At 43.3% G+C, this 26,912-nt stretch overlaps 1 protein-coding gene across 8 annotated transcripts in view; it reads left to right on the forward strand.

Moving 5' to 3' along the window:
• Nucleotides 1–26,912, forward strand: part of PAK1 (p21 (RAC1) activated kinase 1) — a 65,881-nt gene that overhangs the window by 19,444 nt on the left and 19,525 nt on the right. For 7 of the 8 annotated variants that reach the window (XM_072326982.1, XM_072326983.1, XM_072326979.1 and 4 more), the window contains 4 exons: nt 18,883–19,093; nt 23,574–23,674; nt 25,263–25,410; nt 25,902–25,939. In XM_072326982.1, the coding sequence (XP_072183083.1) occupies nt 18,904–19,093; nt 23,574–23,674; nt 25,263–25,410; nt 25,902–25,939 (477 nt within the window). In that variant the 5' untranslated portion in view covers nt 18,883–18,903. Of the gene's footprint in view, nt 1–14,170; nt 14,309–18,882; nt 19,094–23,573; nt 23,675–25,262; nt 25,411–25,901; nt 25,940–26,912 lie in introns of those variants that run through there. The other variant, XM_072326987.1, reaches the window with a different exon arrangement.

A 26,912-nucleotide genomic window follows, 5' to 3' on the forward strand; every position in this document is an offset into this window, starting at 1 on the left:
CAGCTGTCTGAATGGACTGTTGGAAGGGAAAGCAAAGAACTGAACGTCCTCTGCTCCTAAGTATATCATTGAAGAGCACTGCTTTGCATCTTTCCCACTAACGACTGACTTAAACTCAGCCTATTCAGATCTGTTTTTTCCAGGCTACGTAAAGGATTTGTTATATTTTCTGTTATTCAAAGCAGAACTGGAAGGCAAAACAATCCTTTACCAGAGATATGAACACTGTGTTAAGCGGCTTGGATGCTGTAATAACAGAAAATAGTGGTCTGCTACTACTGTCCTCAGGAATAAAACACATCAAGCAAATTGCTGTAACATTAGATTGAAACTTGGTAATTACATTTGTGAGGCAGTTTGATTCTGTTCCCTTAAAATGCCTCTGGAGAACATCCCACTGTAGCCCTGGTCTGATTCCAAGCCTACTCCACAGATGCCCTGAGCATGGCTGTGTTAAGCAGCCAGTTCTGACGGTGTGGTCTGTGGAGTTGTTAAAAAGCCTTGAAACCTCATTTGCATTCAGAGGGCTTTTCTTTTAGGAAACAGAAACTGACACCATCCCAATTGTAAATTGGGAAGAGGGAGAAAAAAGCAAAAGGCCTCAGAGAACCAGGCTTTTGTCTGGACTGCAGAGCTAGCAGGTTTATTGCTCTGGCTTTCCAACCTGCCTTCTCATTTGAACTCTTTCTGACTGCTCTACTATTGCATCCCCTCATTGCATCTCTCTGTTAAAACAGAACCACTTCTAATTTTACAAGCTCAGATCTCTCATAGGTGTTCTTGGCCACAGTTGTTGACCCTCTCTTTGTCCTTTCGGCTTTTCCATCTGAAAAGCTTTCTGCTGCTTTTGTCTTAAAAATTACTTTTGAAGTTAAGGTTCCCTTTTCTTTTTATTGCCATATAAATCGTGCGTGATAATTACAGGACAACAGCTGTGTAACTGAAAGACTGCTGCTATTTCAGATGACAAAAACCTGCTCCAAGCAGCATCAGTCCAGCTTCTTTCACACAAATTCCAGGAGCAGTGATGATGAATTTCCTGGGTTTTCTGCTTGGTGGTGACAGTGTTATCTGTGTGGCTGCCATATATTATGCTGTAAGTAATAGTTTAATGGGCTTGTATGCAATAAATTGCTGTTTTCTGTTGGCGTGTGGTTTTCAACAGTATTGTCAGAGAATTGCTTAGGTCTTTTAATTTGTGTTGTTCAGAGGCAGTATTTTAAATATGGGGTCATGGTATGAAGGGTTTGTGAAGTGGAGGGCCTACAGGCTTTTACCTGCTACAAATATTTCCTAGATAGAGATATAAGTCATGAATATGACAAGTATATTTTTTCCTGTTTGAATCAGATTTTCCTTCTGCATTATGTAGCTGTTGTCTTAAAGGAAATATGAGTTTCAAGGTAAAATGCATGCGTGTCAACTATTCTATGGAAGTCTTTTTGCCATTCGATAACTCAGAACTGCCTTTAAGTTTTAACCTGTCTCGTCTTTTCAGCAACGTGTGCTCATAGTTGGACTCTTTTGTCCCAAAGTGAGTTATATTTAATCACCTGAGAGATCCACCGCCACACTTTCCCTTGGCTGTCTTTTAAAACTGTTGTGGATTTATGTATGTGTGTGTGTTTGTTCTGTTTGTCCTCATGTCCTCAGCTGTGACAGCTGAGTCTGTACCCAATGCTTACATGTGATGTCCCATTCGGAGCTGTGACATCGTATAAACCTCTTGGCTTGTGGAATGCAGGAACTGGCTGTTGCTTGGCTCCCTGCAAGAAACAAGTCAGATTGGGTTGCACGAAGCTGATTAAACTTTTCTTTGAGGGAAACATTCAGCTTGGCCATATGCTTAACAAATATTGCCTAGATAAGAGTGCAGAATCAGAGAATCATAGAATGGTTTGAGTTGGAAGGGACCTTTGGAAGGCCAGCTGGTCCAACTCCCCTGAAGTGCACATAGACACCACAGCTCCATTGGGAGCTCAGAGCCCATCCAGCCTGACCCTGGGTACCTCCAGGGATGGGGCATCATCACCTCTCTGGGCAACCTATGTCAGTGTCTCACCAACCTTATTGTAAAAATCTTTGTCTTTATATCCTTATATCCAGCTTAAATCTCCCCTGTTTTATTCAGTGATTATTCAGTTATGTGATGGATGAAAATGCTCTGTGGAGTTTTTGCTTTTACAAACCTGGTATGTTTGGCACCAAGCAGCCTTTGGAGCTGTGGTTTTTGTTTGTGTGTTCTTAAAACCAACATGATAAAGACCCTGCCATGATGGGATTGCCACAATACGTGAGTATGTACGCGTATATTGGCTGAATTAAGTTCTTAGAAAATATACCCTTGGAAAGCTCATCTCGGATGCTGTCCTTCACATTTTGCCTGTTTTCAGAAGCTGTCAGGTAGTGCTGTGTGGGAAGTGTTACAGAGAGTGATGGGATGAATCCTGAAATCTTAATTTGGGCCAAACACCCACTGGTTTCAGTGGGTGGCTTGCTGGCACCAAGGCCAAGTACTCCTTTAGCTATCACAGATGACCTTTTGTCTCTTTTAAGTTACTGAGACTGAGAATTGGTGCCTGGATCTTATATTACAGGTCAAGGGATTACAGCCCTTAATATCATCTATGCAGTTGGACCTGTGATCAAGAAGTTGGTTAAATGAAAACATTTCCAGTAACTGTTCTTTGGATTCTCAGTAATGCCAGTGATCTGGTAATAGAAATTAGCTGGGGATGTAGAGCACTGCATCAAGAAGACTTTCTTTCTATTGGGAAAGAACTGATGTTCTAAATTCTACTCTTCATAAATGGAGAAAATATAACCACTTTCACTTGAAAATAGAAGCTTCAGATTCTCTCAGACTATCGACACAACTTTATTGAAGTAAGGACTGTTCTGATAATTGATGCTATTTATGTATTTAAGGAAAATGTTTCTATGAAATGCCTGCTAATTTTGCCTGACTGTTTCTTTCCACCTTGAGATTTGGAGTTGCATGTATTTTAGAAGTGAATAGCTTAGAAGTAGGTACCTGAGGCTCCTGATTGGCACCATGTGGTTGAGATCATACAGTCCTTTGGCTCCTTCTGTCCACGCAAGAGAGAGGAAAATGCTGTGCTTGTGTTGGCAGCATCCCCAAAAACAAAACAATATCCCAACTCTTAATAATTGCATATGGGTCCTTTTGTTTTTTAAACCAAGTATGTGTTTCTTATGGTAACTGCAGTTGCAGAAGGACCTGGAAGGGATTTTTTCATGCTGTTTTCTTTCAATACCTGACGTGCCTTTCTTCTAAAGAATTGACTGAGGAGGGCACAGCAAGTGAATAACACTGTCCCCTTTCCCCCCCCCTCCTCCTTCCTGTGCCTCCAGAATCACAAACTAGGTCAGTGCAAGAACTGGGACAAGAGCTTGCATCTCCCAAGTACCAGAACTGTACTGCAGACATTCAAATTCAAAATGAGGGGTTTGTAGCGCCGAGCCCAACTCCTTCATTTACTTTCCTGCTCAAGGTCGTCACTTACCTCCTTTTTTCATCTCCATCACTAAATTGGGGCCTTGAGTACTGTTGATTGAAAGCCCACTTGCTTTAGATAAGTTCAAATGGTTTTGGGTGGTGAAAATGAGAAGCTCCCTGACACTTCTTGTGGCTTTTAACTGTAGACTTAGTGAGGTTGGCAGGTGACCTCTGGGGGGTCACCTCCTGCTGAAAGCTGCTGGGTTCTGGGGCATGTTCAGCTGGGCTTTGAGCAGCACCCAGGATGGCAGCTCTACAGTCTCCCTGGGCAATCTGTTCTAAGGTTTGACTCCCCATGTTAAAAAGGTGTTATTATTATTAATAGAAATAATAATAAATGTGTATTATTAAAATGTATTTATTTATTTATTTTTAATGTTTATTGGAATGTTTCAGTTCTGGCCCACTGCCTCTTGACCTGTTGTTTTATATTACTGAGAGGAACCTGGCTCGAACTCTATACCCCATATCAGGTGTTTACACATATTGATAAAAACCCTCTGAGCTTTCTATTTCTGCAGGCTGAGCAGTCCCAGCTCTCAACCTCTCCTTATATGAAAGGTGCTCCAGTGCTTCAATCAGGTTGGATATTTGGTAGTATTTCCACTCAGAAATAGTGGTGATGCATTGGCACAGGCTGCACATGGAGGTGGTGGAGTCACCACCCCAGGAGGTGTTCAAGAACTGTGGAGATGTGGCACTGAAGGACATGGTCAGTGGGCATGGTGGGGGAGGACTGGGATTGGATTTAGTGATCCTAGTCGTTATGATCCTGTGATTATGTTGATGTCCTTTTACAGGACTTACTTCAGTGTCTCCATGTCTCTCTTGCTGTGGGGTGGTTTGCACTTGATCCAGTACTCCAGATTTTATTAACCAGAACTGAGCAGAGGGTAAGGATCCCATTCCCTTGACCAGCAGACATTGCTCTTCTTGATACAACAAGAAGCTGAATCTTCATTGCCACCATGATACATTGGTGGCTTATGCCCAATGAAGCACCAGCCAGGGCTCCCCATACTCTCTGCCCAGCTTTTCTGCAGGTGGATTCCCAACCCATACTGGTGCATTGCCATATTTCTCCCCAAGGGCAAAACTTTTACATTTTCATTTTGTTGACCTTTCTCTTGGCTCCCTTCTCCAGCCTGTCCACATCCCTCTTGAGTGGCAGCACACCCGTCTGGGTTGTCAAACACCCAGACGCATTCTCAATGGTCTGCAAACTTGCTGAGAGTGCACTCTGTGCTGTCACCCATAATCTTTCCTTTATGAAGAACCCAGTGCCCTTTGTGAAGTGTTTAATGAATCGAGTCTCTCAACAGTCCTTAGAGTTGCTGTTCACTAGGGAAAATCAGTCAGAGATGAGGTAACGTCCCTTAGAATGAAAAGAGCATGAAGTTGTGCACCTTACAGCGAGGGATTTGATTGTTAATGTTTGACACTTTGATTCCTTGAGGCTTTGATACTTGTTTCAATACCAACTCGTTCCCCATGCTGACACTTAACAACCTGTTCTGTAACATTGCTAGTTGGCCAAAAGCTGAACAGGGAACGCTTTCTAGGGAAGGAAAGCTGTGAGGTTGATGGATAAAATGCAGAAGATTGAGAGAAAAATCCTATTGGAATTTGCTAGTATTGCAATGATTGTTTCCCCCCCTATACTGTGCCCCAGAGGAAATAGGGGCATGAACTGAAATTGCTCAATGCTTTATTTATATCCCCCCTCCCCCAAACCTACACCCTGGGCATAGTCTCAACCTCTGGGCTAACAGATGGTGAGGGGAGGAAGGAGGGAGGGAGAACAATTTGCATCTAAATGGCTAGAATAAAAAAAGGGTCGTGTCCCACAGACCAGCCCCACTCACCTGCTGTTTAAATCCCCCTGAGAAACAGGCAAACACGCTTCGTTTTTTAACGCCTGTGTTAGCTGTACTGAATCTCTGAGGTGTTCTGTCCTAGAAAGGCTGCGAGCATGTGTGTGTTGTTCTGGTTTGACTGTGTTTGGCTCAAAAAATATGAACCCGCAAAGGATTTGCTTCTTTGAAGCTGGCTGACAGCTGCGTCACTTCTGTTCAACCTTCCCATCAGGGCAACTGCTGTTGGCTATCATAATTAGTGTTATGCAAACACTAATCTTATAGGAAGTTTAGGAACAGTGTTACTTCCTCCCTCAGCTTTGTACTCATACGGCCATACAAGCCATCCTTCAGAGGTGCTCTTGCCATCTGGTCCTGTTGCCTTATGCAGTGAGATCTGGTGCTGCAGTTGTGTCTGCAGGTGAAATGGGGTCTGGACCCAGTGACCAAGCTCCAAGCTCTGTACAGTGGTGGCCCTTCAGGACTGGATCATTTGGAGTTTGCTTTGGCAGTCCTAAGGGCTTAGCATGATAAAGAGCAGTAAAGAAGATGGTTGGGGGCATCCCAGTGTCTTCAGTGTGGTGGCATGGTGGAAAAATGCTTCTGCAGAGAGCTATTTCAGTTTATGGACTTGAAAGACCTTGAATCTTTAGCACAAGCCTGTAGGGAAACATGAAGGGACACTGTGAGTTTAAACTCGTTTGGGTTATGCAGCCCTCCTTCCTGCAGAAGCCTCTTGACAGAGGGAATGCGCTGAAGAAGTGCGACTTGCTTTTCTTTTGTCTTTTAAACCTTAAGTACCTTTCCATACAGTGAATGGTAGTAGTTGAACAACCCATATGCATGAGGTAAATGTAGATCTGAGCAACCACCGTATTTACATGCCTCAAGGGGTCAGTTGATTTTTATTTGTTTTAAATTAGTATGGATTCCAATTAGTAGAAATGAGATCAGATGTATGTATACTTACAGAAGTAACTAGGCAATGCATAATATGATATTATATGAAGTCACCGCTCTCTATAAAGCTTTAGAGCTTTTGTTTTTGGTATCACCTGAGGTTAGATGCTGTATAAATTATCACATGATGCGTAGTCACTCTCTGGGAGCGAACACAATGGGTGAGTTACTTGGGTGGTGCAAGTTACATGTGTATCTACTTACGTATGGCTACAAGTGTATGTTTAAGTCCTGTGTATATATGCACACTCTACACTGTGCTGTATGATGTTCCCCTGCAGCACTGCTCCTCTTCTGCCGCTCCTCCTCAAGCCCAGCTCACTGCCCCATGCAGGTAACTGACTCTGGCAGCTCCTTGTGCTGCTGTCCCTGCTGGATAAGATGCTTGTTATGCAGCAGGGCCCCACGGAGCATCTGAGAGCAAATCCAGGAATGAAACATAGGAGAGTAATATATACAGAAAGGACTATTCCGATGTTTTATGGTGTTTTTTTCAGGGTACAGACCTCAAAGCTTCAAATAAAGAAGTGCTGGGTTGGAGCCGCGCCTAAAGCAATCTTCAGGATAATAGGATTATTTGACTGATTTTTAATTAAAGTAGAATTCCAACTAGATTATTCTTAGCACGCATTCAGCTCGGGTTTGTTGTTATTGGTCTAATTGCCTCCTAAATTAGCCACACCAATATTCTAATTCACCCTCCCTCTGAGAACAGTGGCATTAAGTGAGAGGGTAAAGTGCTGTGTAAATGATATACAGGCTGTGTGCAAGGTAGGAAGCTGTCTTGAAAAACATTAGCCAGAATATAAGTCTTATCTTTATGTAGGATATTTTGCCAGAACGTGTTAAAGTGATATATTTTTTTCTGTATTATCTATTTCTCTGTCTTGGAAAGACTTTTAAATTGCTTCAAAATGTAGACTGAGAAAAATGCCAATGATGGCAACCTTTGAGGAAGGAGCAGTTAATGGATCTCCAAGGAAATACCCGGAATACAGCTGCTCTGTGGGGGAAGAGGAGGTCAGGAGCAGCTGAACAGGGGCTGGAGGCAGCTCACCATCTCACATCTGAGATACATGCTGGCTGCTGATAACATGGGATGTTAAAATGACAGAATTTGGGTTGATTTGCTCAGGGCTTTTTAAAATTATTATTATTATTATTATTTTTTAGTTCCTTGCTCTAATCCACAGTCTGAGTTTTGACCACTTCCATTTGAGATACTTTGGTTCAGCTTTAATCAGAACCAAGGCATTCAGACTTAGCAGATTCTAATTGTGCTACAGATCAGGACCCTTGGGGAGGTTTCGCATATGGAGATGTAAATGCGGGCTCTGTTCAAAGTTTAAAGCATATGCATTAAACTCAAATGCAACTTCTATATTTAAATCTAACAGGGACCTGATGGAACAGCAGACCGCAAATTTGGATGCCTGATATATAATGTTTTAATAGAGCAAAAAGAGACTTTGAGATTGTGGTTGGAGTATTTAGAGAGGAGGAACAGCCTGAAGTGACTGCTGTTAAAAGTTAAAGCAACCAAATGTACGTTGCTTGGGAAGTTGTGATCAGCACCTGTAAATACAGCGGTACAAAAATAACCTGGTATGGAGGAGAGCTCAGCTTGAAGGAAATCACTGGAGGAAAGACTGGAAGCAGCTGCCTTGTACTTGCAAAGGACAAGATTTATTTAAGCCGTTGGGTCATGTTCACTTCTGGGTGGAGTCCTGGGATCTTCTTTCCCACAACCAGCAAATTTCACTTTGCAGCATCCCTCTGTAAGCACAGGAATGGTATGAATGGGAACCTCAGCAAAGAGGGAGGCGGGATGTAAATGTCATGAGGTAGAGGGAGCAAAACTAATTGGGGAAGTGCAGCGCTATCCATTCCTCTTGGATTTGCTCAGGGACTGAGATTTCTTGTGTAAAGGGTGAGCTTACAGTGTGCTAACCAAAGAATTTATATTACCTCTTTTTGCACCCTCTTGCACTGAATTTATAATAGAAGGGATAGGGAACCTGGGCAGGTAACCTGGGGTTGATACTGAATGATTCTGAGGAAGCTTTAGGGCACTGGGTAGGTGGCAGGAGCCTTTGTGAACACATGCTGGTAGTGTACATCCTTGAATCTTCCTTACTGGAATTAAAAGTCTGGTGATGGGCAAACTGCATTTGGATCTGCTGCAGGCAGTGCTCTCACAGGGATGCTCATTAACATGCTGATTACCTTATGAGATAGCAGCAGTGGGACTTCAGCAAGGCAGTTTGCAGGTGCTGAGAGAGAAGCTATAGAGCTTCTTGGCAGCACAGTAGTGACTGTACTTTAAAACTGATTTCTAGCATTTTAAGAACAGGAAGGAAATGGAAGTAACCTGACCAAGCTGTCTTGAGATAAATAAAACATATATACTGGTCGTCCATCTGTCAGTGAATCTGAATTCTGCTGAATTTGCAGGTCGTCTTGGTACTAATTTTATGATGTGGATACCTGTCCACTGGGAATTGGATCGAAGGAAGGCAGTTGCTTGCTGAAGATGCTTTCAGGACTGGGTTCAGGAGCTTGGTCAGCCCTATACACAAACTTGTAACTCTGGAGTGGGTTTTGTGCCTGCAGCTGAAAGAGAATGAGGTTTGAATATAGAATTGTAGAATCAGTCAGGTTGGAAAAGAGTAAGAGCAGCTAGTCCAGCCATCAACCCATCACCTCCAGTAGCAGAGAAGATCCACATGTCCTACCTAAAGCTGCTTAAGTAACTGCAGCCTGAAGACAGGGTAGGAAGATTCATGCCTCGGAAAGAAGCTATCATAGAATCACAGAATGGCTTGAATTGAAAAGACATCAAAGATCATTTAGTTCCAGTCCTCCTTCTGGTCATCTTATTGAGTTCTACTCCTTATGGTTATATGGTGCCTTAAAGAGGGCCTGCTACTTTAATAAGTGATGTCCTTATATTTCCTTTCATTCAGTGAAGTAAAAATACTTCAGTTGGCTCATGGCTTTATTTAACTGAGTGCTAATGTGTGTTCTGCCATAACATATTGTAGAAACAGCAGATCCTTGCACCAGATCTATAGAGCTTTCTGTTCTCTACCTACATACAGTAAGTACCGTTAGGATCTGAGGAAATGATAGAAGGCCTGATGGTACTTCCTAAAAACAAACTGCTGCTCATTAAATTACATGATGATGATTCTTAATGGACTAGTGCATCCTCTGCAGTCCATTTGATGAATGTAAGGAAGTCTAGGAGTATAAGACCTTGGTGCAATGTACTTGCTACACTTTTCTATGTAGTGGGATTACAAACTGCCTGCAAGTTTGGGCAAATGATATATCATTATAAATACAGCTAATGCTTTAGAATCATAGAATCATTAAGGCTGGAAAGACCACTAAGACATCAAGTCCAATCCCAGCCCAGTTCTTGAATTGTTGGTCTTTATTGGTGCCCAATTAGTTCTTTCGGTTATGGGTCTTCCAGCTTATTTTCCTTGTCTCTAAAATCAGTTTGTGAGCAAAACCCACTTGCTCAATGCAGAGCTCTTCTCCTGGGAGAAGTATTCATTTTTTCCTCTTTCTCCAACTTTTGAAGGCAAACCAGAACTTGAAAGGAACAATGTGAAACCAGAGCAATTTCTGTGATTTCATGTTATTGAAAACCACTGCCAGTATGACAATCCTGGCTAGCAATTAAGGGAATGTGACAGCTTTGCCAATCTGTTACATAAATACCACTGAGCACAGGGCTTCCTACTGTCATTAGCAGCAGTGAAGACAATGGGGCTACACAGAGCAGTGAGCTCCACTCTGATGATAGATGTTTGCATTTCTAATTAGCACCGAACTGTTGTGGCATTTTTTCCTCAGTCTAATTGGAGCTCTTGGATGGCTTCACCAGCTAGCAGTGCTGGTGGTGCTTTGCTCTGCAGCTTCCCAGTAAGAAGGGGGTTGGATGTGTTACTCTTTTAGAACATTGGATTCCTCTTTGCAGGTCTCTGTCTGGGTTTCTCTTCTCATCTTTTCCAGGTCCATGATTATTTTCTGTAGTTTGCATACTGTGTCATTTTGCTGACTGTGGTGCCCTCTGTGCTCATGGGATATTTCTGACCCGACCTGACCATGTTATAGTTTTTTCTCACTTATTTCTTACCCACACCCCTGTTGCTGGATAACAAATGTCAAATCTCTCCATTTAACAAGATGTCTGCATGCATGCTGTGATTTTGCAAATATGCCTGTGTGTTCAAAACCCAAATAAGACGTTCAGGATCAATAGAGCTATTTACCTTTTGAAATCTGCTTTCAGCTCCTTCAGGCAGGTACTTATTAGGAATTTTTATAGATCACTGGAGTTGTATATTTTTGTGATTTACAGACAATGTCTGTCTGATGCTAGACAAATCCCATTGAGCAAGCCTGCTCAGCTCCAGTTATTAGAATAGTCCTTTACATTGAGATTGCTTATCTTGTAGAAGAGAGTCTGTCATCCGCCACAGCTCTCTGCAGCTCCCTGAGAGGAGGTTGTAGTGAGGTGGGAGTTGGCATCTTCTCCCAGGTAACAGAGATAGGATGAGAGGGGATGGCCTCAAGTTGTGCAAAGGGAGGTTCAAATTGGATGTAAGGAATGATTTCTTCTTGGAAAGAGCAGTGATGCAATGGCACAGGCTGCCCGGGGAGGTGGTGGAGTCCTTGTCCCTAGAGGCACTCAAGTACCGTGGAGATGTGGCACTGAGGGATGTGGTCAGTGGGCATGGTGGGAATGGGCTGGGATTGCATTTGAGGATCATAGCAGTCTCAGTGATTTCATGATTTAGCTTAAAAGCAGCCTTTCCAATTTGGTGTAGAAAAGGAAATTTCCATTTGAGCTGCACTGGAGGTGGGAAGTAACTCCACTGTATGGTACCACATTAGGAGTTAATGGGGCTTACTTCTGAGCCCTGTGCTCTGGGTTCATCTTCTGACTGAAAACTTTTGAACAGAAAAAAAAATAAAACAGATCTGTGATTTGCTTGCTTTCAGTGCTGTGCTGCTAACGTGCAGTTTAGACTCAGAGCCAAGTAACTTATGTGGAAAGCACTGGTGGTGCCTTTAACTGCATGGTTTAATATATTTTCTTTATGATGCATCTAGTCGTTTCCTCCGGAACATAGATTTCCTCCAGGAAACCTGCTTATATGGGCTTTTGGTATACTTTAATATAAAAGGCCTTTATTTTCCCCACCCTGCTTAGCAAGCTCTGACTCCAGTTGCTACTTTGACTTTCGGTTATGCTGTGAGCTCAAATTGAATTGGAGCCAAGGAAAAGGCTGGGAAAAGGAGCCTGCACCGACATCTGCCCCAGCAACATTGCTTGTTCAGGCATAGCTGGGGAGGGGAGGCACATTTCTGGAGGTGAGGAAATAATAAGTGATGGTATGTGGGCTGAAGACTCCTTTAAAAGTGATACTCTTGGTTCCTTCTGTCTCAACTTGGATTTTATTTTTTTGTTTTAAATATGGATGTGGTTTATTTCTCTTGGGTTTGTTTTTGTTTTTTTTTAGGAGGAAGTTCTTTACACAGAGAGTGCTGAGGTCCTTGCACTGCTACCCAGGGAAGTTGTGGGTGCCCCAACCCTGGTGGTGCCCAAGGCCAGGCTGAACGGAGCCCTGGGCATGCTGAGTTGGTTGGGTGCAACCAGATCAGAGCAGGACCCAATGGGCTTTCCAACCCAAGCTGGTCTATGAAAAGCTCTGTTAAAGTGGGGGTAAGAACTTGGTCAAAATGAGTAGGGATGAGAACAGCTGCAGCTGCTCTAGGTTGTGGATGCCCCATCCCTTGATGCATTCAAGGCCAGGCTGGATGTGGCCCTGGGCAGCCTGGTCTGGTGTTTGGCGACTCTGCCCATTGCAGTGGGGTTGAAAACTTGATGATCATTGCAGTCCTTTTCAACCCAGGCCATTCTATGATTTTGTGACTGCTCTCTGCAGTCCCCTGTAGCTTAAGCCCCTTGGCTTGGCCACAAGTAAGGTGAATTCATTGTATATTCAAACTACTTGGGCATAGCTGACATTGTTTGTGAAATGGTTCATGTTTGCCACTGCCAGTTATTCATGAAAGAACCAAAGCCGAGTCGAAACACAGCAATTCAAGCTGGTGTTGCTGCTCTGCTGTGTGGGATTTGAGACTAATCCAATGGGAAGGGCTTGACCTGCTTTGATGCTAGCAAAACCCTTCCAGTGTCTGGGGTACTGTAGTAGCAGCCATGCATGGGCCCACACCATGGAGCCTGGTGAAAGCTGCACCTTGGCTATTTAAAATGAGAAGGAGCGTCCTTAACTTGAGTGAAAGGAGAACTCTGCTCTGTTGCTAGGAATCGAGCAGTTATAATTAGACTGTTCTTCCTTAGAAGCGTATCTGTGTGGTACGGTGAGTTGGCATCTTTGTCTGCCCAGGAAGAAATTTTGCAGTTCTACCAAGAAGCAGCACTCACAGTGGATCAGGTTCTTCTGCAAAATACAGGCTGGGGAATGCCACCAGCACTGCTTTTATTTAGCCCAAACGAATGGGCTTGCATTAAAAAATACCTTTTAAAAAGACCCTCCTGCCTTTTGCCTTTTAAAATTCCAAGCCTCCATCATTTTTGTTGAGGTGTAACTGGTCAGTTATCCTGTGATTATCCATGGGAGTCTGTCCCCCCACCTCTCCTCATCCTCACCCTCTCTTCCTGGATGCACTCTCCTTTAAATGCATACGTTTCTTTTAGTGATTTAATTATTGCTTCCTTTAATTTAGTGATTTCACCTCTGTCTTTAGGTGCTGGCAGCAACTGTGGGGCTCTTAACAGATGACTTTTTAAAACAGATGAGTAAACAAGGTTGTCTTTTAGTTGTTCATTAGAACTTCACAAAAAGCTGTTATTCTCCTTACATGGGAATAATTCACTGGTTGGGTCTGGGCTGATGCATCAGTGGCCCTTGACTTTTTTGTTTGGTACACGTGGAGAGCACTGAGATATGCAGCATAACTGGCTGGGCAGCCAGCTAGATGCTATGGTTACTGTTTTCTGTTTTAATTCATCTAAATGTGACCATCAGCTTGTCCTGCCCTGGGACATGAGTACTGCTACTGCCCTGCTTTGTGATGGCGTGTCCTAGATCCCATCTGCTGTCTGATGGTGGACATGGACATATTTCCTGCCTCTATTCCAAGTGAAACGTGCATGGGGTGTTTTTCTTTCAGTGCAAGACTGTGCTCGAGACTGCAGCTTAGTCCCATGCAAAGTAATGAAGAAAAAATGAATGAATGCCTTTTCAGCCTGTGTCGAAACCCAGCTGGTAAACTGCACAGTTAATTTTCTGCTGGGATTTGGATGAAAGGATGACACACAGTGAGAGAATCTCTGCTGCTTACAATGTGTTTGTACAAAGTAGGAGCCGGTCCTGGCTTTTTTGGGCAGTACAAGGAGGACGGTGATTTTAACTACATGTGCATAAGCAGTGCCCAGCCTGGAGATGAAAGGATACATGGATGCTGGCGCAGAGGTAAAATGCTGGTTCTGTTTAGAAGAACACTTGCTGAGCATCCTCCTTCCCCCCTCTCTTTTCATATCGTTAATTCATCTGTAAGTTGTAGTGAGTAACTTCCAGCTACCGTCTCGCCAGACTGCATGAATTATAAATGGCTGTTTTATGAGTTTTTGTGTTGACTCCAGCCATTAATATGCACTGGACAGTTATCTTTATTGCATCTACTGTATTGTAGGCTTTCAACTCTCATGATGATGATGATTATTTTTTCTTAATTACTTTCTGTTTTAGCAATCAGTTACTTGCCTGCCCTGCTCAAGGAATGTTAAGAAAACACAACCAACTCAATAGAAACTGACAGTTCAGCGTGGAGCATCAGGCTTCATAGAATCACTGGAGTTGGAAATGACCCATAAAGGTCATTTAGTCCATCCCCCCTGCAACAGACAGAGGCACCTACAGTTAGGGTAGGTTTGAAATGAGCTTGTTTACCAGAGGCAAAAAATGGCATAAATGAAGGATTTTTGCTCTGTTTTTTCATTTTCATGCATGTGTCTTAAATACAGTATTGCCAGAGGGCTCCACATATGCTGAGGTCACACTGAACTGGGTAGCCTGTGACTGTTACTATAGGAAAGAGGCAGAAAGTAAAGGATTTTGAGCCACATCCATGTAATGCTGATAAGCAGACCTGCTCAGATATGCTCACATCTGCACACTTTTTGGCTGCCACGATTGGCACCTTGGGTGTTTCTTCTGTCCCAATAACACCACGTGTCCTGTCTTGAGTTGCCAAGCAGTTTCCTGAGTCACTTGCCTCCTTGTACAAGGTCTGTCCGTTCTTCCCAGATGCAGAAATGACGTGTGAGAAGTGTTTGTCAAGTTTGCAGTTTGACTCTGTTGAGGCTGGGGCAATCTAATGGGTTTCAAAAGCTGATGGATAGGGACAGAGTGCTCCTAGAGGTCACTGTAACTTCTGATACAAGCCTGGATACCATTGACCTTCTTGATCACCCAGCATGTTCTTGACTTGTGCTCAGGTGCTGGTCAACTAAAAACCCCAGATCCTTTTCCTCCACAATCCTTTTGAGGGACATGGTTTAGTAGGCATGGCGGTGATGGGTTCATGGTTGGACTAGATGATCTTAATGGTCTTCTGCAATCTTAATGATTCTATGATTCTATAACTTGACTCATGGTAGTCATGGGCTGTGTAAAAACTGTGTAAAACTGTTAAAAGTCACAGTATATGTAAAACTTCTATTTTCATGAGGGCTATCTGCTGAAACAACCTGGGCTTCAGTCTTTCAGTGCTCTGGAATGGCTGCAGAAATCATAATCCTAGACCATGCCTTCCTGGTGGTGTCTGGTTTGCTTTGAGTGCTACTATTTTAATGTATAGTTGTAGAGAATAATGGTGTCTGCATCTACAGCGTGCTCCCTCATCCAACGGCAGTTGAAAAGTTCACATGCTGCGTAACTGCTTTCACTGTTAGTTTATAGTCCTGCTGCTGAAACAGAAGATGGATTTCTCTGAGTTCAGCATGGGCAGCACAGTCAGGCTGATGTGGAAAGGGAAGGAAGCTCAGTCCGGTGATGCTTCGCATTCCTGCTGGGATGGATCGTGTGGAGCAGTGACTCACTTCAGCTCTAAGGTTTCGCCAACTGCTGAAGCAATTGCCTGCTGCTCTGAAATTTAGCAGGGCCTCTACACAAGGGAAGTTGTTTCAGTTCTGCTTACAAGGAGATTATTCTTGGGAGGAAAGAATTTGAGCAGTCAACCTGGCTACGCGATGAGGGCTGCCTCTGTAGCCATGCTGGTGCTGCGAGGACATGGGAAGATAGATGTGGTCCTGTCAGGGCAGAGCTTCATCCAAAAACATGGAAGCACAAACGAGTTTAAAACACAACAATATTGACTCTGGGGGTAGACCATGTTTCAGTGGGATGACTGAAGCAGAATCTTATTTTCTCATGTAAATACTTTGTGGAAAAAGCCTTATTGGGACCCTTGAGAATAGTAGTCCTTATTGCAAGGACTAACTGCTGCAGATCCAATCTCTTAATTTGGTAGGTTGAAGGATTTATCCCACCTTCGGTCTCCAAGAAGATTAAATAACTCTTGTAACATGTAAGAGTTGGATTGCAAGAGGGATTTGGGGACTTGAGTGATGGAAAAGGAAGGGAAAGGAGGCTGTGCTGTAGGCTTTGTCCTTGTGAAAGCTGCACTTATCAAATATATATAAACGAGCGTTGTTTGTTGTAAAATATGTAACTTCCCAGTAGTTAGTTTCTCTTTCGGGGCATAACGGAACGTAAACAAGAGTTTGTACTGCCGGCGCTTCCAGCCCTGCCATAAAACAGTGATTCACTTGTACTCTGTCGTTTCTGACTGGGTGTTTTTGAAAAGCTGTCTTATAGTAAAGAAAATGGAAGCAGATTTCCATGGTGTTTTGCACTGAAGCAGCTGGGAGTGAAGATGCTTGACACAGAGAGAATTTTTTCATAGGTTTTCATGGTCTTTCTTATTTTACTTACATTTTCTTTTACCTCCCCCAGTACTACACTGATCTCAGCCTATTATCTGTGGGATCTTTCTCATTTCTTCAGCCTAGAGCCTCTTGCTGTTATTTTCCTTTCCATCTCCCTTCCTTTTCTCTGGTTTCGCATCCATTTCCCACTACAAGAATCTCATTTCCACCTCCTTACTGCTCCATAGGAGATAGACTGTTGAAAGTTTGGCTGGTGGCAGAATTCTTGGGGGCTGCTTTATGCAAGTCCCTCTGGGGTAAATCAGTATTGCAGCAGCTGCAAGGATGGAGAAGGTCATTTGGTGAGTGTAGAGCTGCTAACATTCATTTTACCTGTTGGATATGTATCCCTAGCATCCTTGCAGCAATTTGCTTTCCACTGTCCAAGTAAGTGAAGAATGCTGATCTTACATGGCACTTTTGCTTCTGTCCTTTCAAATTCTTTAGTAGTGCCAGCTCAGTGTCGACACCACTGACACTGCAATGTGCAAAGCCTGTCAAGGAGACCTCGGTGTCTTTGTGTTGCACAAAGTATGTGAGCAACAGTGGCTGCCAAACTTGGCAGCTGAGTTTAAGGGTTAGAATTCTATTCCCCTCTGCTTAGATGGAGAGGAAAAGATTTGCTCTACTTCATTGCTGTCAGTCCTGTTGTTACTTACTTCTGCTAAGTTTTTACACTGGAAAATGGCATGAGTTTGAAGCAGGAACAATGGGTAATACACAGGGTACATGTCATTGTACACTCAGGCAAGCTTACCCCTTGGTTTCTGCCCCCCTTCCCCCCCAAATGCCCAACCTGTTCCACCATTAAAATAAATACCCCAAATACTAGGCTGTCATTTAAAATACCATTGCATAGTTTTGTTAGGAGGAAGCAGGGATGGAATCAAAACTCTGTGTATGAAGGCTTGTCCAAAGCCTTATGGGCTGTGCACCCCTGCCAGCCCTCCTGCTTAAGCACACGTGTGAAGAAACCGCAGAACAAAGACATGAAGATGGATCTACAGACCAACTGTGGCTTGGCAGGCAATAGCCAGGGAACCACTGCTTTCAGCAAGGTCCAGCTTGTTGCTAGTGAGTACCTACAGTGGTCAGCATTTGCTTTCTCCATGCGTGCAGCAGAGGGAAACTGCCAGTAAAGCATGCTCTGAATCCAACATCATTAGTTGGACCAAAAAGGTCTTTGAAGAGGACCTTAATGTGGTTGTGGGATCTGTTTGAAGTGTAACCCAGAGTATTAAAATCCACTTCAGTGCAGTTCCACTCAGTCCATCCAATGGAAAAGCAACTCCTTGGGCCAGCAGACTTTGTAAGCTGACTTCTTGCTTGCAGAGAACAAACCGATTCTTGCTTTCCACTACCACGTAATCCTCCCTGAATGAAACGTCTTCCCCTATTGCTTGTGAAATTCAGAAAGCTGTTGAACTGCTTTTCCACCCAAACAAAATTGTTCCTCCTTTGGTCTCTGTCCTTTGGTTAACTCTAAACTCTCTGTTGAGAAATTAATGCAAGTGTATTTCAGTCTCCGGAAGGATCTCTCTGCAACCAGACTGCTTCTGAAGTCAGGCTGATCTCATTTGGGTGGAACAAGGTAGTTGTTGCAGAGGAATCTATTACCCAGTTCGCAAGCTTCCGTCTTTAAATCCTCACAGCAGGGTTTATTTACTTAGAGATTAATGTGTATGTTGAGGATCAGTGTTCTGGCTGTCTGAATTGTGCTTCAAGTATGCTGCTACGGCAGGAAGGCTGGGGCCCAGCAAGCACTGCAGGACTTGACATGGAGGTGACATGGATGCAGAACTGATGCTTTCTGCCCATCTCCCTCTGGTGCATTTCAATGCATTTTCAGTGATGGAGGAGGCTGAGTGGCTGCATCCAAGCTCTTTGGTTGCAGACTTCACTCCCTGTGCATCGTGTTACTGCCTGAGCTGGAGGTTGATGCAAACCTGTTGAGGCAGATTTTGGCAGAGCTAGAATGGATCAGAGAAGTCTTGTTAGGAAGAAGGTATTTCTGACAAAGTATTTGGCATGGGTGGTGGATTCGCTGTTCCTGGAGGAGTTCAGGAACTGTGGATATGTGGTTAGTGGGCATAGTGGAAAAGGGTTGGCAGTTGGACTTGATGATCTTAGAGTCTTCCAGCCTCAATGGTTCTAAGATTATCTTGGCTGCTGTCAGGTATCCCTGCTCTTTGCTACCTGGGATTTGCTGCTCTTCCTGCCCACCCTCACCCTACACTTCTGCTTCATGGTATACTTGAGGTTGGGCTGTACCCCGCAAGCAAACTTTTTGTGCTAATTAGTAACTGAAACTCTTGAATATAATCATAATAGAAATGATTGGGATCTTAAGTGGAATGCGTGCTGACGCTTTGCGTTGGTGTGAGGCTGCATGTTTGTCTGAAAATACCTGTGTGTGGTTTATTTGATAGCATGTGATTCTAATTTACAAAAAAAAACCTAACTCAACAAACCACAAAGCCTCTTACTTCTTTTTCTTCCTCCTTTGCTAGTAACGGCCTCTACATCTGAAGATGTCCAACAATGGAGTTGAAACTGAAGACAAACCACCTGCTCCTCCGATGAGAAATACCAGCACTATGATTGGATCAGGAAGCAAAGACACCGGGACTTTAAACCATGGCTCAAAACCTTTGCCACCCAACCCAGAAGAAAAGAAGAAGAGGGACCGATTTTACCGATCTATTTTACCAGGAGATAAAAGTACAGTATTGTGACTTTCCTTATAAACCTTATGTCTCAGTTTTGCTCTGGGTGGCTGTTGCTTAATGATGTTAAGCACAAAGATGGCTCATGTTCATTTCTTGCACAGCTGTTGTGGTCATTTTGGGGTATATGTGATGCTGGCTGTAGTTCTGTTTTCTTTTCCTAATGATTAATTCTACCACAGTTAATCTATCCCTCTTAATCTGTTTTTGTGCTTTTCTTCCCCTTTAACTATGAGAACAGCATCCCTGATACGCGGGACAAGCTCTGCCAGCTCCTAGCCTGACTTATCCTTAATGATTTTGAAAATCATATAAAAGTTGTGTTCCCAGTTAGAAGCTGATGAGTTAAAGCTGCAATTGTCAGTTCCTTTGGTGGGGAAGGGGAAGCTTTTTGTCTGTTTCTTGTTACAGCAAGTATGTGTAAAGCATGAGTAACAGTCCATTTCCTGCCAGGACTGTCATGTGTTGCTGCATGGTCTGCTGTGACAAGCTTACAGTCAAAGGTGTAATTTCTCATTTATTCTAGATTTTGTGTCATGATTTTTCTACTTGCTGTTACAAACAATTTCTCACCACAAATTCTTGCACGTTTCTTGTGAAGGGAAGGAATTTTCTCCTGTTGCAGGCACCGTAACAGAAGGAAATGGAGAGAGAAGTTGTGAATTGAAATTCTAAATCATAACGATGCAGATAATTTCCAAACTCTCTCATAAATCTTAAAGTGATACAAGAAAAAAAAAATCTCTATCCTGAAGTATCTACTGATTTCTTTTTATATCTGACCTATTTTATTTTTGGACTTCTCTTTCTAGTACATCAGAGTCTGCATTGCAATGGTGTCTGGACATTGGATAACTGAAAGTCTAAGTGCCTGCAACTTGCTTGCCTTCACAAAGGAAGCTGCCTCCTTGATTTTTTGCTACAGAACAAAGTCTAATTGGTGTGCCAATTTATATCACAGAGATAGAAGTTCAGGGAGAACTTGGATTGTTTTATAGACATTGATTTTTTAATTCTGCAGCCCAGGAACCCATGAACTCTATTAAACATTTGCAGGATAGTGGTTAGAACTTGCCATTATGTGTATTAATCCCGATGAACTGTAAGATTTTGGTGTCAGCAGAGTGTTTGTCAAACCTTTAGGCTCAGCAGCTGCAGAAAACAAAGAAATAACCTGAAATGTTTAAGATGAAAATAAACACGACATTAAACACTATAGAACTTAAAGGAGAACTGATATGGTAAACAGCACAGGTACAAGAGATACTACCACTGATATTAAGCTTTAAGCCTGCACATCCTGAAGTTTGGCCAACATGGCAGATGCTTCGAGACATGAGAGATTTTTTGTCTAGCCAAGCCCAGCAGAACCTTCTGTTGCAATGCACCTGCCCAAACTAGAACGACTGCTTCTGTCCTACAATTCTTGTCAAGCAAAAACTAGCTTTAACACCATCACCTCCACTTCTTATTGGCTGATTTTCACCTTAGGAACATTTTTCTGATCTCAGATGACAACTGAATTCCTTCCTGCTGCTTAAATGTTATTTAATGTTAATTCCCAGGTGCTCCGACAGTATGTTTAGTCTGTGCCTGAATTAATTCCAGTGTTGTTTTCTGGTTCATCTGGACACTCACAGTAGTGTAATTTGGGATGTTCTGTGACTTTTGTATCCTAAGACAAAGAAGACAGTGGTTTGTGCCTGCAAAAATCTGAAACACATTCGTATTTCTGCACGTGCTTTTCTTGAGCTATGTCTCCTTGTCAGGCTGCTTTGGAAGTGCCATGTTCTCTCTGCAATTGGAAGGTGTCATTTGTAGTTCTAACGTCCTCTGTCCCAGCCTAACAACTTTAATATTGGATAGAACCTCTCCAAATGCATGCTCCCATGATATTGTATTAGCAGGAGCTGTGACCATTCAAGTCTTTCTGGGTTCAGTCACTTCTTGGGGTGTATGAACCGGGCAAACGTGGCACATTTTGTTCTGCTGGTGTTGGCTGAGCTCTGCTGCTGATTCACAAAGAGCCAGAGTAGTACCACGAAGTAATGATGTATGGTGTCTATGAGCCCTTTCCATGCTGGTTTCACTGCTGCAGATGTGTGGTATCCTGCATCTGAGATGGGAATGCTGTCCTTAAATTTACCACTGAAGAAGCCATTTAGGTTGGCTCCATGGGCTTTCTTTACTGGGGGATGCTGTGCTTTCTTGCTGCAGCCCAGCTTGTCAAAGCATTATGATGGAAGGCTGTGGTCAGCTCTTTTCGCAGCATCAAATGTGTGAGGCTTTGAATGGGGAGGTGGTAAGATGTTTGTGGGGATGAAGCACTTAATGATAGGTAGACCTTCCTAAAATAGGTAGGCCTTCCTAAGCAAGTATAAGTTTTTCTTCCGTTTATTTTGTTCCATTTAAGATTCTTCAGGGCTTTTTAACTCACTACATGGATAACGTGATCACTGTAGATGGGAAGTACGTGTTCAGTGAGACTGAGAGCCCATCTCTTTAGTTCTTTTTAGTTATATGCCTCCTACCATGTAATACATCTCTAACACAGAAAGCAGTTATTAATGTTTGAATGCATTTAGGCTTGTAGGTCTGTTAGATTTTGCAACAAGAGCTTGTGGAAAGCATTGTCTAATGGGAATCCTGGAGGAATGCTTCTGAATTCATGTACCACCTTCATGTGCATTCACATGAGGCTCTAATTCAATCTGGGCACTACAAAACCCTGAAAGTGGCACTCAGGCATATTTAATAAAGTATACAAGAAAACATTTATGGTTTCACCTGCTGTAACGTTATAGCTAAGGCAGAGTGATTTCAGCAAGAGTTATTGAGAGTCAGGAGAAATGCAGACAGTTGAGAATCTGTAGGAAGTGGTTGCAAGAAACTGTAAGGTTGTGGGGAGAGCATTAACTGCTGGGGGAGCATGAAAGCAATGTGAATGCAGAAAGCTGTCTTCCTTTTTCAGTCTGGAGAAGAGAAGGCTCTGGGGGGACCTCATTGCAGCCTACCATTACTTTAAGGGAGCTTATAAATAGGAGGGTGACAGACTTTTAACATAGTCTGATAGTGATAAAAGAAGAGAGAATGATTTTACACTAAGAGAAGGGAAATTCAGATTAAATATTGGGATATTCCCTACTCAGAGAGCAGTGAGACATTGGCACAGAGCTATGGGTGCCCCATCTTTGGAGGTGCCCAGGGCCAGGCTGGATGAGGTCCTGGGCAACCTGAGCTGATAGAAGGCAACCAGCCCATGGCAGGAATTGGAACTGTGTGGGCTTTTAAGACCCCTTCCCTTCTTCCTCCCCCAAGTTTGAGGCCTCTGCACTGCAGCTGGCAACTCAGTCTGGCTTGGAGCAATGGACTGCATAACATTGATGTTTCAGCTGGCTCTTTCCATATCTCTTTTTTTCTTGCTTTCTGTCCGCTCCTAGTGCAGCATTTTCTGTATACCTGCTGGATGCAGCTGCTTGGACCTTCTCTGGCAGGCTTCCATGTTTCAGATGCTCACCATCTGCTAACAAGCAGCTGCTTCTGGCCTCTAGCTTCCACCTCTGCGGTGGCTGCTCCAGCATTTCAGCTTTCTCTCCACATTCACAGACTCACAGAATTATAGAATGGCTTGGGTTGGAAAGGACCTCAAAGATCATCCAGTTCCAGCCCCAACTGTGGGCTGGTTGCCCTCCAACATGCTCAGGCTGCTCAGCTCCCCATCCAGCACAGCCTTGGGCACCTCCAGGGCTTGGGCAGCCACAGCTCTCTGGGCAGCAGTGCCAGGGCCTCACCTTTCTCTGAGTGAAGAATTTCATAACATCTAACCTAATTTTCTCCTCTTTTAGTTTAAAGCCATCCCCCCTTGTCCTATCACTATTAGACCTTCCTCTTCACAACCCCTTGTCATTCAGCTTCTCCCATTCCCTTTTGTTTGTTAGAGTGATTGGAAACTTCTCCAGGTCCCATACTGATCCTTTTCTTCCTCCAGAATTACTCCGTGCAACACTAACTCTGTAATGGCACTGAGAACAGTGCTTGAACACTGGAGAAAACAGGCTCTGGACCTTTGAGGGAAGCCCAGTTGGTCTCCACACAGCTAACCTCCAGCAGTGTCTTAAATAACAACAAGCCTCCCAGGCTTCTGGAATGCTTGAGGTTGGGAATATTCATATTGCCAAAAGTGCAGTGTGGAACGTCAGCTACAAAACAAATTCCCTCTGGCTTGTAAGGTTTTGTAGTAGAAGCACACACAGTATACTTGGTTTTCTTCATAAACTCTAATTTGATGTTGGACTCTGATCTTTATTGCCCCTTTACAGCATCTGCCCTGTAGTGAGTTAAGAAAGTTTTGTAACTTGCTATTCCTCCTCAGATTGAAATCTACCACAAAAGGGGCTATGGGTGCTTAGATAAATTGGAAGCTGTCAGGGAGTTCTTGAAGGACTGATGGATAGTTTTGTTGTTATCTCCTCTAGCCAATAAGAAGAAAGAGAAAGAGCGGCCAGAGATCTCCCTCCCTTCTGACTTTGAACACACGATTCATGTGGGGTTTGATGCAGTCACTGGAGAATTCACAGTAAGTGATTTGTAGGAAAACAACACTGTGTGGTTTGGCATATTGCTGGGAGGAGCCAGGACGTATTAATCTTTTATATGGTAACACTGGAAAGGCTATTACCATCATCAGGTTTGATCTACATCTGTAGAGGCAGCCCACTGATTCCTGCTGAGAGAGAGTGCTTGTCAAGCTTGGCACATCCCAGGAGCCCAGGCTGCCAGCAGACTTTTCCTCTCCTGTTTTTTGGCTGATGTGGACAGCAAAACTTGGTATATCTTCCTTCCCTTCCTCTACTTCTAGAGCTGGATTAGTTCTACAGCATAGTCCGTGTCCTCTAAATGGAGCTCAGGGTTTTGCTTTAGGACACACACAACTGTGCTTACCTGTTTGTGACAGAATGTGCATGTGCTGTCCTAAGGCTAAGTGGCAGGTACTTCTATGCATTTGTTTTTTAATTGACATGCAAAATAGTAGGGAGACAGAGTTGTATTTCATCATGTTGTTCCTCATAATTTGATTGTGAGATAGGGTTTAATAACAGCAGCTACTCACAAGCAAGATGGTCTTATCCGTGCTTATTTCTTTTAAAGACACTTTGCTCTCCTACCCTGAATTGTGTGCGCAGATGTATTTTGCATGTCAGCTTCCAGACTTGCTAAAGTTAACATGGATGTACCACTGGGTCATTGCCTCTGAGTGGTGCATCCAGCAACTCTAGAAAATGGAGGACAACTTGCTCAGTAAAGTACTCCAGCTGCTTGCCACTTCATCTGCTCATAGTTGTCCTTGCTGGTGCTGAAAGTTACAAGCCACACTGTATTCCAAATGTGTTTATTTTATGATGGGAATTGTGTCCCTGTAATGAAATTATGAGCTCCGTATGCTAGGTTAACATCTCCACTGTCCCAGCTCTGATTACAGTATATGCCGTACCCCTATTACCAAAGAAGTAGTGTTACAAGAAGGCCCAAATAAGTGCTGTTGCATGTCCATTGTGCCAGATCCTATACAGCGTATGTTACTTCTTGAGTCTTTCTTGGCTATGTGTAAACACGTGTTTGTTTGTACGTAAATGTTTCCTTGTTTGAGACTCCTCCTGAGCTGCACTGTTGGATCTGATCTTTCAAGTTTTGGTTTTCAAAGGGTTTGGGGTTCACGCTCTGTGAGCTGAGGGGTGTTCATCTGTCCATGTAAGAAAGACACGATGTGGGGTACTGGAACGTGATGGTTGAGCACTGGCGAAGGAACCAGAGAAGGTCTAAGGGCTGCTCCTTGGGGATATTCAGAAGCCACTTGGATTTGGTGCTGGGCATCCTGCTCTGGGTGGTGTCTCTGCTGGAGATTTACGGGACCAGAAATGCCTTTCAACCTCAACAATGCTGTGATTCTGACTTCTGACACAGATAATGGCTGTCATACGATGATAGATGAGCTTGGGTTGGATGGGACTTCAGAAATGGTCTGGATTCAACCCCCTCTTCTTTTTTTCTCCCCATTTCCTTTGCAGTATGGAGTAACCCCAGAAGCAGTATGACAGAACTGTGTGTGCGTGTAGTGTGAACCACACTAGGTTATCTGTGGGCTAATGTAGTACATCTCCCCACAGGGAATGCCAGAGCAATGGGCACGCTTACTACAGACTTCCAACATCACCAAGTTAGAGCAGAAGAAGAACCCCCAGGCAGTGTTGGATATACTGGAGTTTTACAACTCCAAGAAGACCTCCAGCAGCCAGAAGTACATGAGTTTCACAGGTATTTATACAGATGGATGTTTTGTCCAGCTTTGTGTTATTCATTGGATATAGGGATTTTATTTCGTTTGATCAACGAGTAGATCTGTCTTTTCAGTGTCTGCTTGAGCACCCTTCTTCCTCTGAAAAATACTGTTCTGTTAGTTCTGTTAGTTTTGTTGATGCCCAGCATATTTGTAAAAGGGAACACTGGTGAGTTGGACCTTGCAGGTCTCAGCCTAGCTGTGGTGCCTCTGCTGGCGATTTAGCATCAGGTGATTTTTCAAGTCAACTGAAAGCACCTCCGTGATCCTAGGGATAATGAATGAGGTGTAGGATGGTCATGAGGCTCGAGACAACCTTTTTCAGACTCACTATAGGGTGTAGAAGATATCTGAAAGCCTCTGAGAAGAGAGGAGCCATTTTTCCTGTACCTTCCAAAAGGAGCTTGTCCCTTTCTCCTCTCCCTAGTGCTGCTGTGTTTACAACTACATTAGTATCTCTTTCTTTCAGATAAGCTGGCAGAGGAATACAATTCGTCAAATACTCTGGTAAGCTTTCACACCATCTCTTGAGTTTGGGGATTTAAAAAACTTGCATTGGATATTTTTATCTGTGTAGCTTTTTGTTTGCTTAGTGCTTGAAAATCATTTTAAAGACGCTGAGGGACATAGTGGGCATTGGTGGTGATGGTTGGGCTTCATGATCTTAGTGGTCTTTTCCAACCTTCGTGATTCTATGATTGTATATAGTGAATATGGCGATAAAAACAGGCAAGTTATTGTAAAAGCCATGATAAAGCCAAGTAGACAGAAAAGGCCTTTACTACTAAAATAATAGAAGTCAGTGAATTAATGTGTAGAAATAGTTCTGTTTCCATATAAATCAATCCATTCCTTCATCTGTTTATTTTGGGTGGGGTAATCTAGAAAACTATAACCACCTTGCTTTCAGGTTTTATATGTCTCTATAAACATCTAACATCTAACAAAGTTTAATTACTAGTCTGAGGGGTTGGATTGAAGCAGTGTTGATTAACCAAGCTAATCTCAGCCGAGAAGGAAATAAAAGGTTCTCCTCCTCTCTGCCCAACCTTTGCTCTGTCCTCACCAGGACAGCACCACTCCTCTTCACTTTGCTTGGAGACAGAGCTGAAATGCTCTGTAAAATTTACTTATGTGTTTTTATGGGATAAACAAAACTTTTATGTTTGGGGTGATTTGTAAGAACACACAGTTCTCTCACCTCGAATTTTCTCACAGCCATGACATATCTGGAGTTGGCTTGTTGCGCTCCCTCCTGGGAGCAGCATGTTGCTATTTGACCACTTAGGACTCTACTAAAAGAAAAGGAAAACATTTTTGGTCGTTTTTATCATTACACCTCACTGTGCGCCAGTCCTCAGAAGCTTAGAGCATCCGAGAGCATTGGATTTTAATATGAATCCTGAAAAAAACAGTAGTTACTGGTCTATTGAGGTGGCCCAATGTTTTCTATAAGATGCTGGGTAACCTCTCATTTTGG

Source organism: Excalfactoria chinensis, chromosome 1 (genome assembly GCF_039878825.1).
Source record: "Excalfactoria chinensis isolate bCotChi1 chromosome 1, bCotChi1.hap2, whole genome shotgun sequence".
NCBI lineage: Eukaryota > Metazoa > Chordata > Aves > Galliformes > Phasianidae > Excalfactoria > Excalfactoria chinensis.